Raw genomic sequence first — 18,638 nt, forward strand, 5'->3', positions numbered from 1 at the left:
CTTTCAAAGATTTTGTAAAATTTCTATTATGCTGCTTGGAACAGGAAGGAAACCTATTAAAATAAACAACTGTCAATATGCAGATCTGAATCAGTTTTGTGGAAGTGGTTTTTGATAATATGAATATTAAAATTATTATTTTTTTTAATAATGACACATTGTTTTTCAACAATAAGTATTAATTTTTTGTTCAATTATTCATTTTTTTTTATCTATTCTCACAAGCATTTTTATAGCAGTTGCTACATCATCAGGTGAAGTAATTACTAATTAAAGTTTAATTATTATATTAAAATTATTTGATTCAAATAGTGTAATAAAATAGATGAATTTAGTATACTAAAACCTTAAGTAAAAACTATATGCTGTTACCACATGCTGTGCTCATTATCGGTGAGTACGACACTAGCCGATAGATATTGGGAGGATTTGCAGTCCACCTACATGCCTGTACACATGTTCCTCCTCACCAAGCAAACTGACCTCACAACTCTCTTCACTTCAGTGGCGCTGTGGCCCCACCCCCTCTCAGGCACCTATAAAAGACCAATGACTCACAGTGAAAGCATTCTGTCGCCGACCACCACCTGGAAAAGAAAAAGAAGAAGATGGATGAAAGAAGAAGTACCCTAGCTGGCCCAAATTGGGACCTCCTGGCGAATGCCAACATCCCTGCCAGAGCAGTAGGCCTGTCTGGCCCATCGAGAGAACAACTGGATGTGGATGCTACCTTCCTGGCACGGGATAACTGCAGGGCTCTGGGGGCCATCACTGTCATGAGGTAGTTGGGACCCAACTGTCGTTGAGGGAATGTTCGGTCCAGTTCCAATGGACAAGCTGCAACTTCCCAACTACAGCCGATCCAGCATCACTGGAGACCAGTTTTCAGACCCAACAGCCCTTCTCATCAGGGCTACCTTGCAAAATACACAAATGGCTCTTTTCAGTGTCATCACCCCAAAAACCTCAAAATGGTCATTTACAGAGCTACCATAAGGTTCTAAGGATTTACATGGCATCAAAACCATTAGTGACATTACCTATAACTTATAAAAACAGTAATGATATTTTTTTATAAATATACCTAACCAGTTATAAAATAGCTTATAAAACTGGTAATAAAAATATATCCAATAATTTGTTTATAACACAGCAAGTGTTAATAAAGTAGAGTATAAAAAACAAACTGTAATCAATTTTATGCAGGTGTGACCAATAGAAATATTTAATAATGTTATCAGAAACATTTAAGTATAATAAACAGAATATCTAATTATTTGTGAAGAATATATTTTAATACAACTAATTTTTTTTTTTTTAAATAGTTAAAAGAATATTAAAAGTAATAATTAATTTATGTCATACTCTTGAAAAATTATACTTTATAAAATATAATACTGAAAGTGTAATAAATGAACTATTAAAATTTGACAATAACTGGATAAAAGGTATTATAAATTGAATTTAATAATTAATTTAAGTTAAAAGTCATATTAAAATAAACTGCCATTATTTTATCAGAATCATTAAAAATAAAATAATATTATTATACTTTACTATAAACTTACCATTAACATACGATAGCTTTTATTCTTATGTTATATCCATACAGGTCTGAATTTACCTGAAATTTTTTATTTATTTGTTTTTTTTAAAGCATAATAAGGTTATACGTGTATAATGAATAATAAACAGTAAACTATTTTTTTCTAAAAGTCTGCTTACAGAAGTCATCAAATTTCATAGTGAATGTTTCTTTTTATGTTTATATATATTTTTTACCAAAAATACATGTATATAATTTCCATTACTGTCTTACCATAAATTTGTCATAGGAATATTTTTTGCTACATGTTTCACCGTATCAGTGTATTAGCATCATCAGGGAATGAAAATTATCCACATCACGTTTAGTCTTACACACAAAACTGTATAATGGTATGTATATGTGTGTGCGCACGTGTATATACATTAGCATCCCCGTCGCAGTTTCACCCACACTATTTGGTTACTTACATTTTCCCATCGTGATCAGGAGATGTTTAGCCAGTCAGGGTTCTGCCCGTTATGTACATTAAACACTCATGCTTGTAAAAATTATGATGATGAATAAATATTAAAGGCTGTTCAATTTATAAAAACTATCAGTGTATTGTAATTTCTTCATAACAACAGTGTGGTCAGTAAGGGACCACTAATAGTACAAGGGATGTAATAATTTCTTTTGAACATTTATTTATTATATGGTCTGTATTTATTTGTATAGAATGTATAATTAATTTTGTTAATCTAATTTTATAAAGTAATTACTTTAATTTATATTTATTGGTTTATTCTATTTGTTTGATTTAGGAAGAGTTAGCTTTTGTTTTAGAAATGCTTGGCGTTTATGAAGAAGCTTTAGTCCAATATGATGAATTAGATGCATTGTTCACACAGTTTGTTCTGAATTCAAATCTTGGTGGTAAATAAAAGTTCAATTAGTTTTATTAAATGTATTTCGTTATATATATTATTTCTTTTAAAAGTTTGTAAAATCATTACTTCATTGAATTATTGATAGTGCTCAGTACTAGCTTTCAAATCCATTTGTTAATGACCATTTTGGACCAGGTACATGGTAGGATTGCATTGTGCAACTGACATTGCTATATTAAATGTTTTCTGTGATTGTTGTGCCTGTTTTACAATTGCTATACCTAGTTACTTATTTGTTTTTACTCTTCAATGTATGTATTGATTTACACGTTTGTATGTAATGATTTATGATTGAGACAAATAAAAAAATTAAGGTTTATTTTTAACTAATATTTAACCATCAAATTACTGAGTATACAAGTTCAGTGATTTCTAAAAAAGAGTTTTGATAATATAATTAACATTTATAAATAATTTAAATTACTCTGTTACTTGTATCCTACACTTAAATTTACTTTATGCACAACTATAAAACAAGAATTAGTATTATAGAAATTGTAATATCTGAAGGTTGGTCCATAGTATGCTATGGCTTTCCCTCTGCTGCTCTTAACATCACTTAGCTACTTCTCACACCCGCAGCCAAAGTCGTATATTCCAAAAGTCTTATCAATAGCTTGCACCATATCTAATTATGACATCAGTATTTCAGTAACAAAATATGTTATGATAATTTGTTATTACAAATAAAATTACCTATTCCTAATATTTTGTTCAAGATGTATATGAAGAAATTTATTTATTTCTTGAAAGAATGTTTTTTTTTTTCAAGTATGTTAAACTAAAGTTTTGCTGTAAAAAAGCAGTAACAATGACACAATACAAAAGTATATGAAATTATTTTTTTTTATTTATTATAGGCTATAATGTTATGATATTCTTTTACATATAGTAATTATTTATGAAAATTATTTATAAATAGCACAAATGCACCAATAACTAATATTATTTTGAGCTGTGCAGGCCTACAAAACTATAAAATAAAAATATTAAATTGTACAAAAAATACATAAATAAATAAAGTGTACTGCAAAGATATTATTAAGTCCCAACGAACTTAATATAATAAACGTAAAATTAATTTGTTCCACATGTTGAGTTATAGGAGTGGGGTAGAGGAGGCAAGTAGAGGCAGCTTGTAGTAAGGACCTACCTTTAGATTTTACAAACACTATAGCTTACCAACTTCCATAATTCCAGATCACTATTGCAAGTGAACCATATGTCAAGAGGGTGGTAACTTTTTCTGATATCTGGTGTTATATTTTTTAATCAAAAAGGATATAAATTGGAATTTAAATAAATTCTATTTATTGGCCGCTTCTGTAATTTCAGGTTTACATTGTTAAACTGATTCTTAATATGAAAATTGGCTATGAAAGCACTTTCAGATGTGCTGATTTTTTTTTATCTCCTTACTTTATATGATTAGCTACTATGAAAACAATTCTTACATGCACCAATCTCAGTGTTCTATCTGATAACAGGGATATAATCTTTAGTTTTAATTATATGTTATTTATTATAATGGCAAGGTGTAAATTAATTTATTTTGTTTGTTATCAGAAACTCCAGAGTGGCTAGCAGGTTTCCAGGGACCTTTGGAAAGTTGGCCGGGTTTAACATTGAGTCATACAGTTAATAAAGAATTAAGACAACTTATACAAAACAATTCTATTTCACTTTTGCAATTTCGAAGTTACCTTTTTTCTAGACAGTGTTCAATGTTATTATTCTCTTTTAAACCATGGGAGGTAAGTTATAGAGTAAAGCTCTTGATATAAACTTACGTGTTAGTAATAATAATAATAATAATCTGGTAACAGTAATACATAATTTCAGTACCAGGTTTCAGGCCGATAACTTTGTCTTGAATTTGTAATTATATGGTAATTTGATAATTCTAACTTATCAAATAATACTAATTTGTAAATTCTATTTTTTTTTCAGGTAGCACAAAGGACATTACAATTTTTACACAATTGTATTAATGAATTAAATATCCTAGAAGTGCAAAGGCCTCCTGGTGCTGTAGCTTGTTGGGTATTCCTTTGTTGCAGAGAAGTTTTACAAACTTGTGAAAAATATAATGACAGCGGTCAGGTTGAAGCTTATTCACTATATACAGCTGCATTGTGGGCATATGCTAGAGATAAGGTACATTTAGATGATCATATATGTAAAAAATAACTTCTGTAGAAATAAGTGTAAAATGAGAAAACTGTTTCTTTAAGAAAAAGTGTGGGATCTTTGTATCATTCATTTTATATGAAGAAAGCATCATAAGGTATGCTTTTGGGTAGGTGCTTGACTCTTGTATATTCTCTATTCCTGTTTTTTGTCATCTGATATTGTTTATCTTCTTTTAGGTAATTATCATTATTCTACATATCTTATTTCTTAAAAATGTTTATAGTAACTTGTTTTTTATTATTTGATATTTGTACTGCTGATTGACAAGGCACATGAACGGCCAACCACGTAAGAACATTCTGTATGGAACTATGTAAATAAAAGTAATATTCTTCATCATTTTATATGTTATGGAGTAGTTTCTATATTGATAAATTAATAGAGTAATACAATATTTAAGAAAAAACTTTCTGTACAGCTTTTTTTATCATGTTATACCCGATTCACATATTTTCACTTATTTCTCTATCTTTGGAAAGTTGTGAATTAGACCTATCCCCCCAAAAAAAACTAGGCTTCCTAAAGAAACTTGATCTGATAAACCAATTGTAGGTTCAGGACCTATGTTTAGTACTAGTAAAGGATGCAGGTGTGAGTTGGATTTAATATAAATACCAAATTCATTGGAATCTGGTTATTTGACATAAACTTAATGAGACGACTTTTATATAATTACACTGATCTATAAAAATTAAAAAGAAAAATTCTGGAACTGAAATGTAATTTAGAACTTAAATCTTTTCTTTATGTTGAATCTTAAAATCAAATCAGTTTTTCTCTATCATTCTATGATCAGTGTTGAATGAGTTGTGTTATTCTTCATAATAATTTTTTAGGTATTTGTTTGTATCAGCTATTGTTTCTGAAGTGGCATAAATAAATAAAATGTAAATTTATCCTTTATTTTCCAGAAATTATTTTTTTATTTTATGCACCAAGAAGTTGTCTGTTTATGAAAACCAATTGTAGCTACTCTTAATAGACTCATCCCATCTGCCTCAGTAACACTGTTAAATTCGTAATATATCTTTATAGAACTTTTCTCCATGATCTTCATACTTGTGAAATTTGGGGGGAAGAAGTAAGGATGAGAAAGAAAAAAATTAATTTTCAGTTACTAAATTTAAGCAAACTAAATATGTGTACTTAAGTGTTTATTAATAGATCACTGTTTTTTTAGGGTGGTTTAATTTTCAGTTTTTTTTTTGTTTCCAGAAAACTTGAATATCTTTAAATAACATCCATAATCCGGTAATAAGATTCAGTGTGCTATCAAATATATTGTCCTGTATTAATTTTTTGATCTCACACCCAGTGAATGTTCCCTTTTTTAATTTACCATCAGTTCATTGTAGAAAAACCTTAGTTAAACATTATATCCCCTGTCTTTATCTAATGCTTTAACAAAATCCTTCATTAATCCTAGTTTTTATGTGGATAGTAAAAATACCTGCTCCCTTCCCAGTTCCATAATAATATTCCATAATAATTATAATTTTCCATAATATTCTATACAATGGGTATTAGGAAAGTTTTGCAATACAATGGAACAGATAATCACAAGCAGTTACAAGTTACTGCATGTTTAAACAGGTTTTAAGCTGCACTGTAGCTGCTCTAATCATGTTTTCAGTGTCATTTGCTTTTAGCTGTTAGTGAAAAGTGGTAGGGATGCTCAAAAAAACTGTATACTGTAACTATCTACTGTAAAAACTGTAAAACTGTATACCAGGCAATTTTGCACATGGGTTAAGTATTGATCAATTTGTTGAGGAAATGACTCCTGTGCTTGGAGAGGATTATACTCATCATACAAACATATTTTGGTGGTACTGTGAGTTTGAAACAAGAAATTTTGACCTAGAGGATGCTTCAAGTTCAGGTCGACTATCTTCATCTGTGATTGAGGGAAACATTACGGCAATATGAAAAATGCTTTAGACACAGTCCTATGATCTACCACGAAATAGAAGTGTCCTTGGGCACTAATGTTCATGATGTTTTGTGAGATCACCTTCAAGTTAGAAAGCTTTATATCCTTTGGGTGCCATATAACTTGATCATTGAACAGGTGGCGTGTCATGTTTCATGGTGCCATGAAATGCTGAAAATGTTTGAAAATGAGAAATCTTCCCATGTGAACAGTATTTTGACAGGTGATGAAACATGGCTATACTGTTATGACATCCTAACCAAGGCTCAGAACAAAGTGTCAATTTTGAAGATACAGATCAGTGAAGAAGAGAATGGTGGCTGTATTTTTTAGTGTGAGAGGAGTTTAAGTTGTATTGGAAACTCAGAAGACAGCTACTCAGAAGGGTTATACCGAGGAATGTTTTCCTAAAGTTGTGAAGCTCTCAAGAAGCTGTACCTTAACTCAAGGATGGACACACAATTTCTTCACCACGATATCACTTCAGCACACTGCTCCAACGTTTGCTCTGAGTCTTTGGCCAGTAGTGGAATAAAACTTTTAAAGCATTCTACATTCAGACCTGAACTCGTTCCATATGATTTCATGCTATTCCCCCAGGTGAAGAACAGACTGAAAGGGAGGCATTTTACGAGCAATGATGACCTCCTAAGGGCTTGGGATGATAGTGTACCCAGACCTCCAACTAAACATGGTATGGCAGGGTTTTTTTGAAGATTATTTTTGAAGGATGGAGAAGTGTAATGTGTGGTGGAAATTATTTTTAAAAATTATAAAAAATAAAGACAATTATAAGACTATAACTAAAAATATTTGTGTTTGGAATACAATAATTTTAGAAGAAATTTCTTATTAATATACTTGATATACATACACATACATAAGTAGAGGAGAAAATCTAATAATAATAAATTTAAAGTATTAAACATTTCTAGATGCGTCTGCCAATTAGTTCAACACTGCAAGCTGATACATTCCCATTCTACGATGCAACGAATATATGCCCCAAGTTTATGACCGACTGTCATGAGTCATTTACAGATGCAGTTATATAGAATATCGGTTAGCCAACATCCACTTGTAAATATTTTTTTTTTTATAAATTCGACATTAGATATTTATACTTATTTTTTTAAAATATTTTCAATTGTCTGTTCTCTCTTTTATAAAATAGAACAAACTTATTTTTCTAAGAAATAAGTTTATAAAAATCAAAGCGTGGTTCATTTAAACCTTCATGGGTCAGTTCTGACCCGCAGATCATAGGTTCACCACCACTGTCCTAGATGTTTTTATATGGAATTGCACTTAATTACTTTTTATATTTATAAGCTTGGTGAACTGGGTGAGCTGTGTGGTTTAATGCCTGGCTGTGAAACAACTAGTGAACAACTTCACACAGTAGTGCTACTTTCTGCTGGCATTGGTGATGCTCCAGCTACTCATCCGACTGCACCTTCTCCCACTGATCACCTTAAAGAAGCACTTTCATCCAAAGAAGCATTTAAAAAGCAGTATTTGGTATGTATTAAAATTGTAAGAATAAATATATGTTTTTATTTTATGGTTGTAACCACATTGCATGTTGTGATCTCATTTTTTATTTTCTGTGTTGCTTTGATTTCTCAAAATTGATTTATATTAATCTTAAATTTTCTTTCCAATAATAATATTCTATATATTTGTTTTGACTGTCATTTCATTGACTTTTTCTAGATCATTTTAGCATTAAGTAATTTTTAGATAATTTTTTTACTTATTTTGCATTAATATTTAAGGCTGAGTAAGAGAAAAACCTTCCACTTCGAACATTAGGATTAGTTTGTATTTTTTTGTTTTGAAAATAAATTAATTTAAAATTAATACAACTAACTTTATAAATTAGAGATTTTTTTTATTTGTGATAAGATTACATAAGTTTTATAATAAGAGCTTGTTCCAAATTACACCAATTATCATATATATATATATTTTTTTTCTATAATGTCGGTTCTATTGTTATACCTCACTATAGGCCTCAATGTTTCTCAACATTCATACTTTTTTATACTCTATAAAATATTGCCAACTTAGTAATAGCTTGGAGAAGTTTTACACAATTACATTGATCTAATTAGCAATTGTTTTTTCAATTTGCAATGATTTTTCAAAATTGTTTTTATCTTCCTTCAGCCCCTTTCAAGGTCTAATTTGGAAAATCTAGAAATTGGTTTATTGACAAAGATTAAACTACCAAAAATCAGGTTGTTTCTTCATTTGTTACCAAGAAATAAAAAAATAACAGTATTTCAAAAAAATTCAAAAGTCCATCTTAACCCTTGAAACTCGGAATATCAGAAAATCTAGAAATTGGTTTTTAGATATTCATAATCATTCAGTTTAAACCCACCTCAAACAGTGATAAGACACTTACAGTCCACAATTCATTAAAGTTTGTCTTCAACCGGCAAATTTCCACTAATACATAAATATATATATATTAATCTAGGATCACTCGCGCGTTAGATAAAATCTAACATTTTGGATACTTTCTGTAATAAAGACTTTTACATTAAGTATGAACCTGAAACTTCGTCATTGCCTCGGCAGGACATTTTTACGCAAGTGTTGATGTTGGACATTGAAGTGTAGGACCTTTGGGTGGGGTCCTGAAAGTGAGGAGTGAGGTATGCATAGTCTATTAATTAGAATCTTAACGCGCAAATGATCCCATCAGTCTAGTTGTTAGAAAATATCTAACACGCGAGTAATTACGTAGAAGTTTTCTGGTGACTTTTACAATTTGTGACATAGTTTTATTGAGTATTTATTTTCTATTTATATTAATTTTTTATTTATATATTTTTTATTTATTTTATTGAGTATTTTGCAATCCGATGGTTCGGTTTTCACATAAGAATGATTGAACAGGATAATGACTTTCATATTCTGGCATGCTTGGAAAAGGTTGAGTCCACACAAGGTGAGACATGATGAAGCAGAAGTTGCTGTTGAGTTACCAGAAGTTTTTTCTGACATTGATGCTGAGCCTGAACATCAGGAAGAAAACACAGACAAAATACTGTACGCATTTCATGGTGGCTGTAAATTTTGTGTAACTTTGGACAACTATATTACTAATGTTCTTCTTGCAAACGATTTATTTCTAAATCATAGACTGACTATTGTACCTGCGATTCACAAGAACAAACCTCAAATCCTGATTGAACTCACTATTATTAAGGATCGTCCTCAGAAAAGCTGTATGTTTACATTTAGAAAACATACCAACAAATGCCTACTGATTTCATATGTCCCCAAGAAAAGCAAAAACATTTTCCTACTTTCAACAGTGCATAAAATGATGCCATTGATGTAACTTCAGGAGATGTGAAACCAGAAATTATAACATTTTATAACTACAAAGGGGGTGTAGACGTTGTGGATCGCTTGAAAAGTGAGTATGATGTTTCTAGATTCAGTAACTGATGGCCTCTAACTCTTTTCCCTGTTGAATATTGGTCCTATAAACTCTGATATAGTGTTTAGATCAAACACACAACAAGCCGTGTCAAGGAGTTACCCCACCCAGCTGGCAAAATCCCTGGTGCAGCCACACCTTGTGAGAAGGGCAGCCATCCTAAACCTTCATGTGAGTCTCAAGCAAAAAATACAGTAGGTAGCACAACTTCCCCCACCACTGCCACCAAACCCTCAGTGACTACATTGGAGGCCATGCTGTGTCTACTGCCTTATTTGCAAAAACCGATTTACACAAAGTCAATGTAGCAGCTGTTTATCCCTTATATGTAAAGAACACACATCAAAGACTGTTCTGACTTGTTCCCAGTGTAATGACCATGTAGAAAATGAATGAAATAAAAAACAAACATTCAAATAAATTCATAAAATGTTGCAATAATGATTCGGTCGATGAATTAAATATTTAAATATACAATACGTTATTTAGAAATGTTCTTTGAAGTTTCAAATTTAATAAATTTTTAGTATACTATTTAATTTATATTTATAGATTAAGTACTGTAAGATATAGCCAATTTTTCATTTTTTAAAACAATAAAAAATTTGTTGCCATTATAAATTGCGTTTTGAGAAAATATCTAGTTTTATTCAGGTATACACCAATGTTAGATAAAATCTAACACGCGAGTGATCCTGGATTAAAAGCAAAATCAAAATTCAGCACAATCCACTACAGTACAGAATCAAATAAGATTTCTTACCTTATCTTATTATTTTTATTTTTTCATCTATATATCAATAGCGCTTTTGAGGAATTCCTCATCATCAGTTGGTTAAAATTAAAAGTTTTTTCATTTTTAAACTCAAAATTACACCAATTTTACCTGACATTGACAAAAGTGTTACTATCTGTAGCATCTATAATATAGATATTTATCTATAGTATAGTATCTATAGCATCTATATATAGTGTTGCTATCCACAGCAGCTTTGATAAGAGAATCATCATACTCTGTCTGCAGATTGATCAAGCTGAATTTCCATTTGTTTTGTATATATGATATTTTTCTAAAATGCCCAATTTTTTATTATTATTATCATTTGTGATTTCAATTATTTTCAAATTAGTTTTTAGGTCAGTAATGGAATGTTTATTCTCTATTAGATGATCGGCAACATTAGAGAATCTTACTTTATTGTTTTTTATCTAAAATGTTCTGCAAATCTTGCTCTAAATGATCTATTAGTTTTCCCAAAATAATTTTTTTCGCAGTTATTGCATATTATTTTATAGATACCACATAAACTATTAATATCATAATGGTTTTTTAAATGTCTTATTATATGATTGTTTGGCTTATATGCTGGTTTATATTTTTCATCGTTATAAACATTAAATTTTCAATAATATTATTAGTGTAAGAGTATTTTATATAGACATTATCAATGCTGTGTGTATTATTTATAGACATCAGTGTTGTAACATTACTAGATCTTAATTTTGTTTTCTATAAATATTATCAATTAATGAGGTGTTATATCCATTTTTTACTGCAATACTTTTTGTAATATTTATTTCTGTATCTAATCTTTCCCTGTTGTCCTGTGTGTAAAGTATCGCTCTATTTAACTTGTTTGTGAATATATTAACTTTGTATGACCAAGGATGATTCAGTCCTCTGTTAATAATTTACTTGCTGTTGGTTTTCTCTTATATTATAATTTTTTTCCCTTTATCGATTACAATACTGACATAAAAATCTTATTGTTCTGCATTTGTCTGTATCAAATGTAAATTTTAAATTATCATAATAAGAATTCAATTTTTTCAATATTATAAGATGTCTGTCATTTATTACAGGGTCAAAGATTACCAAAATGTCATCAACATATCGAACCCATATTAGAATTTTGTGTATATCAGTAATATTATAAATATTCTATTTTGGAATTCTTACCAATAAATTTCGGACATAATGTCTGATAAAGGAAACCCCATCGGTAAAGTATTATCTTGTGTATAACATACTTATTAAATTCAAAATAATTCAGTTGGCATATGTTTCTGTAATGGTAAGAATATTATCAATAAATTTTGTGTCCTCATTATTATTTTTTAATTTATTTTTTATTATACAAATTGTATGATCTGTAGGAATATTAGAGTACATGTTGGTTATGTCATAACTTATCATTTTAGTATTTTCATTTATCGTTAAATTTTTTTAATTTGTTAACAAAATCATACCCATTTCTTATATTATATTTAAATTATATTTGGTGCAGATTTTAAATTAATTAACGGACGCATTAGGTTACCTTGTTTATGTATTTTAGGAAGACCAGTAAGTTTAAATGATTTAAATGGATATAACCTAGGGTGATACCACAATTTATTATCATCAAAAATTGCTTTATATTTTGTAATTAAACTTTTTGTAATCTTTAAAAATTTATTTGTTGGGTCTTTTATTTGTTTAAAATTATTATCAATTATATACTTTTCCATTAAATTATTATATTCTTCAATTAACATAGTGATTTGTGTATTTGTTTTATCTGTCTTTAGTGTAATACAGTTATTTTCCTTTAATTTATCTAATAAATTATAAATTCTTCTGTTATTAAAAAGTGTTTTCTTATTTATATATATATATATATAATACTTAATTTTACAGGTATTATTAACAATAGTATTACGTAGTCTTTCTTTATCTTTGTCAGTATGGTTGATCCTATTAATATTAAACTCAGAATCAATAGCAATATTTTTTAATAATTTTACTCTTATTATTACTGGTAAATTAAATTTAAAAAACATTAGCAGTCATTAACTTTTCATTATCATTAAAATCAACATTCGTTAGATTTACAAGGTCATTATTATCACATATACTTGAAATTTCTTGTGCAGTCACTAGATTTAAATTAAATCACAGTCTACATTAAATTATTATATTACAAATGATAATAATAATTAAAATTGGACATTTTAGAAAAATATCATATATATGAATACAAACAGAAATTCACCTTGATCAATCTGCATGCATAGTTTGATAATGATTTTCTTATCAAAGCTGTAGATAGCAACACTTTTGTCAATTTCAGGTAAAATTTATATTATATTAATCCAGTGCTATATTTAATGGCTGGCTGCAAACATGTCTAATAAGTTAAAGAATTTTTCATTTTAATTTTTTTATTGACTGCAGAACATATATATTATACATGAAACAATATTTTAATATATGATTTTTATGTTTTTAAAAATGAAAAAGTTTTTTATTTTAACCAACTAATGATAAGGAATTCTTTGAAGGCACTATTGGTGTATAAATGAAAAAAGAAAAATAATAACATGAGGTAAGATATCTTGTTTGATTATGTACTGTGGTGGATTGTGCTGAATTTTTTTTCCTTTTAATCAATTAGTACAGAGGAAGACATGGACAATAAAGAATTGATTTTACTAAATTAAAGATATATATATATTTTGTCTTTTTTTTTTAATTTTTCAAGATGTGTCTAAAAACTTCCTCACTTATGCCAAGAAACATGAATAAAAATTTGGTTGCGATAGATCAGGTAGTTTTTTTTATTTATCCTGAACCAACAAAACCTGTTCCTCCTTATATAGTAGTATAGATGACTCATTCTGTGAAATGAATTTCAGTGAGTGAGTATTCATGTTAATTTTTATTTTTATTTTTTTCTAATAGATGTGATGAAATGCCTTTTCATGATAAAATTGGTATTTAAAAAATATTGTTATTACTATTTGCATATATTTGTAATTTTTTCCTAGAATTGTTTATTTGCTTATATACTATGTTAGGGACATAACTATTATTAGGGGCTTTAAAACCAAGTAAAACCAAAAATTTTAAACTTTAAAACCAAGTAAAAGTATAGAATTAATATTTTTCTGATAAAGTTATAAATGTCAAATATAATATTTCAGAATGATTATTGTTTTTTTAATTTTAATACATGATGAAATGCTAAAAGCTGAATTTTAATATTATTGATTTGTTAATCAAATTACATATTTTTAAGCTTGTAATTTTTGGAATAGATCATAGCATTCAGTGGGAGTACACTATGCTATTTGTTTCAAAAACTTTGTTATGTCACAACATTTTAAAGAGTAAGTTCAGGTCATTGTGTTCACAAATTAGCATTAAGCTGGGAAAGTATTGCATGCTTTACTTGGCTACACTGGTCAAGTCATGGAGTAACTTGCACAGCTTTTATCTGGCTTTGCTAAAAAGTCTTTGCAATTCAATCAATAAAAATATTTTTTTTCCCTCATAATAAATATTAAAGTATATGGTGCAAACAAAATTTCTAAATGTTTAGACATTTTAGAGTCTCTATATCAATGGGAATTTTTTATTGATTATAATGATTACCAAAATAAGATTAAACATCAAAATTTCTAAATTTCAAATAAAAAAAATTGTTTTGGGAGCTTCCTTACTCTGGTAACTATTTACTATTTTTTTTTAGAAGGTTATCCTTCTAATTAGTTAATTAGAAGTAATTAGAAGGTTATCCCTCTGAAGTAGTTATCCTTAACAAAAAATTTTTTTTGAAAAAGAATTGTTTAAAAATATTTAAAAAATAAAGTATAACATTTATGATAGTAATAAAAAAATTGCTTCTTATTTTGAGTCCAGGGTATATTACAGGGGCCAAAACTACTTAAATTTTTTTTAAAAACTAACCAAAACTAACACAAATTTCTTTAATGTTAAAAATTAAAGAAGTGAGCCAAAAAAAAAAACAGGATATATTCATTTTTTAAAGGTAGGAAATAAATTGTAAGAAACATTTTCTAAAAATAGTCATATATAAATTAAGTTCATGAATAAGATAAGCTTAACAAATTTAGTTCAGTAAAGTTTTCCCTTAGTCTAACTCCTCTTTCAGTAGAGACTAAAAATAAGAAAAAGAAAATTTTCAAAAACGTTTCTGCATTTTACATCCACAGTTTATAATTTTAAAAAAATTGTAGACATTAATTATAGATTTATGTATAAAGTATTGAGTAATTCAAAAAGGCCACAAATTTAAAAATATATAATAATTTATTTAGATAACTTACAGATTCAGTTGAGGTCTCATTTCATAGCAAAAACACATCAAGTTTTGAATTGTGTAGTTCATTAATACCGAATTTGGTCACCAGGGCTGTTACCAGTGTTATTAAAAATAAATATATTTATTGATGCAGAACGTGCTTGCTGTGTGTTTTTGTTTCACGATTTGCAGTCAGCAATTGCAGTTCAGTGTAATTTTCGTTGAGAGTAAGGTAGGGAGCCTCCTAGTAGACATACAATTTACTGTTGACACCAAACCTTTGTTGAGACAGGTTGTTCTATTAAACATACAAAATCACCAGGACGCCCATTTATCCCTGAAGCTGCTGTGGAACACCTCGGAGAAAGCTTTGCACTAATCCGAAGAAATCAACTTGACATGTATCACGTGAGACTGGCATTCCACAAACAACTGTTTGGCATTTATTACTAAACTATTACACTTGAAGTCATATAAGCTAATCATGATTCAACATATTACAGATGATGACAAATTTGCTTGGCTGCAGTATTGTGTGTAGATGATGGATGGAATTGCAGACGATACATTTTTGGACAATGCAATTTTTAGTGATGAGTCAACATTTCACATCAGTGGCAAGGTGAACATCAATAACTACCAAAGATGGGGTAGCAAATCCCCTCATAAAACTTTGCAGCACATTTGTGACAGCCCTAAAGTCATTGTTTTTTATGCCCTAAGCAAACGAAGATTATACAGCTCATTCTTCCAGCAGGTAATTGTAAATAGTATCATCTGAACATGATTAAAAATTTTCTAATTCCTCAGTTAGTTGATAATGATGACCAAGGTGGACACCATTACTGTCAGTAAGATGTGTCACCACCTTACTACCATCTAGAAGTCTGAGATTTTCATGATTCTCGATTCCCAGGTCGGTGAATTGGTCATGAAGGTCCAATTGCATGGCCACCTCGCTTCCCAGATTTTATCTTACTGGCTACAGTACGGAATGAAATCGACTTCAGGTGGGATTTATGTTACATTACAAATGGAAACCTATTGAACCAAAGTGAATGTTGGGTGACAAAATTGATGTGTTTCCCTATGAAATGAGACCTCAAATGAATCTGTAAGTTATATCAATAAATTTTTATATGCTTTTAAAAATGTTTTGACCAAAGAGAAATAGAGCAAAAAAAACCATATATTTCAGTTTTAAGAGGTGGGGATTGATTTTTTGAAAAATGTTTGTTTGGATTATTCATATATCCATTGGAGGTAAGAAATCTGTTTGAATAAAGTTTTCTCTAAAATGCCTCTGAAAAAAAAACAAAATTGTTTTTTCATGATATTCTTCTTAACATATTTTGAAAGAAATTAATAATAATAAAGCCCCATATAAAGAAATATTTAAGCCAAATTTGATGAAAATCAATTTTTTTAATCCTGTGATTAAGGTCAAAGACAGTGTGACACACATAGGCACATACATACATGCATACCCATGTTTTTGGTCTAGATGGACTAGTTGGAGCCTAAAACTTAATGATTTGCAAAGCACCCTATGCCCCAGTTTTGACACAGTCACCGTACTTTCTCCTTTAATATAGTTATTCTAGTCATATTTTGGGAAAGTAGAAATGAACCAAATTTTCTGTTCACAAAATCTGCTCGCAGTTGTTTCTCTAAAACTATTTATGAACACAAAATAATCAAAAAGGTTTTGGTTTTCATTAATTTAGAATATACAGATGCCAATACTTAAGTACACATGTTTTTTACAAGATTTATGTAATCTATAACTATTATTTTTAAGTGGCTGTGGCTACTAGAGACCAATTACAGTTTCTAAAGGTGGTGGTAAGTTACAATCATTTACTGTATAACAATAAAATTTATTTTTCTATAACTGGATAATTTATGTAAAAAATAATTGTGTAATTTTTTTTTAAATTAGTAAATTCTTATAACTTTCATAAATCTAAATTAATGTTACAAACATGTTATAAAATTGAATTATAATTACACTGTTGTGGTGTTATAGGAATTGTCTGAATTAGCAATGGGAACCTATAAACATATTGGAAGAACAAGGTCTGCACATTTAATCGGAAAAGATTTATCGGCATTCTACAGACGTGTTGGTGATCTTACCACTGCTTCATTATTTCTAGTCAATGCTTTGCGATCTTATGAAGAAGATGGTTGGGGTAAACTTGCATCTCAAACAAGATTAGAACTTGCTTCTTGTTATCAAAGTATTGGAGATAAAGAAAAGTGAATAAATTATTATTTCTTATCCTTATTTGTTTTAATATATGAAAAGTTTTATTAACTATTTTAGTGTGGAATAATGTATAAACCATACTTTAATCAAAATTAGTGAACTGTAAAGCTCATTGTCATTATAACAAAAATTCTCATTTGAATGGCAAGTTGTTGTTCAGAACTAGTTAATGATCTCCATCACAAGAATTTTTGCTGGATGAATAATCAGCAGTAATAGTTGCAGTTGTTAGGTTCAAGAACATTCTTAAAATATATATAGAAAATTTATATTATATAATCGCATTATATTTTATAAATAAAAGAAGCAGCAACAGCATCAAATATAATTAGTGTATATTTCATGATGACTTTTAAATTTGGCACATTTTACATTTATATTCATTCAATAATGGATCAGGTATTAACAAAATTTTATGTTTTAAATTTTATTGGTATAAAAATTACATCATTTTTCTATATAATCAACTGCTTTAGAAATAAATTAGTTCCATTGAGTTAGAAGGTTTTTGCCCTTCACTGTTAAAAGAAGAGGAGCATGTCATGAGCCAGTTGAGGAATTGTCATGCATATGCAAGCCTCTACTCTTCAGCGATTCGTATAGTGTCTTCTTGACAAGGTGTAGGTCTGGGCTGTGAGATTAATGTTTCAATGGAACCAGTATTTTTCTTCTAATTTTTGACGTGTTTAGTTTGCCATGTGTGCCCTGGCATTGTTAAAGCTAAATGATATCCCTAATGGTTTGTTATTGTCTTTTCTTCTAATAAACAGCCTTAACTTATTTAAGGAGTTGGCAGTAATATTAACTGTTCTTTGTTCACGGAAAAAATCCATAAAGTCTTTTGATTCCCTGAATACAGTGACCAAGATTTTCCCCGCACACAATTGAGCTTTGGCCTTAACGGATAGAGCAAAATACACATTTGTATTTGATCCACTACAGAATTTCAAAAGAAACTAAGAGAAACATACTAAATATTTTAAAATGACAAGAAACAGTCTATAAGTTGTTACAGGTTTTTTATTATGCTTTAAAATATTGTGTCTCAATAGTGTTATTAGGACTATCAATATAAAAGTATGTTCATTTTTACCAAGTCACAAAACACAAGGAAACATTGATGGTAACCTGATTTAGATAATATATACAAAAGGTCCCTCTGCTTTATTGTGAATGAAATAATGGCAACTCTGTTGACTCGTCATGTTGAATCAT

General features: G+C 29.1%; 1 protein-coding gene across 1 annotated transcript in view; it reads left to right on the forward strand.

The window, feature by feature from the left end:
• Positions 1–18,638, forward strand: part of SIDL (SIDL trafficking protein particle complex subunit 10) — an 88,259-nt gene that overhangs the window by 13,655 nt on the left and 55,966 nt on the right. Inside the window, exons 5-9 of the mRNA XM_075371789.1 lie at positions 2,353–2,464; positions 4,045–4,232; positions 4,429–4,635; positions 7,937–8,125; positions 17,181–17,413. Of these exons, the coding sequence (XP_075227904.1) occupies positions 2,353–2,464; positions 4,045–4,232; positions 4,429–4,635; positions 7,937–8,125; positions 17,181–17,413 (929 nt within the window). The remainder of the gene's footprint in view (positions 1–2,352; positions 2,465–4,044; positions 4,233–4,428; positions 4,636–7,936; positions 8,126–17,180; positions 17,414–18,638) is intronic.

Source organism: Lycorma delicatula, chromosome 7 (genome assembly GCF_047948215.1).
Source record: "Lycorma delicatula isolate Av1 chromosome 7, ASM4794821v1, whole genome shotgun sequence".
NCBI classification, from domain to species: domain Eukaryota; kingdom Metazoa; phylum Arthropoda; class Insecta; order Hemiptera; family Fulgoridae; genus Lycorma; species Lycorma delicatula.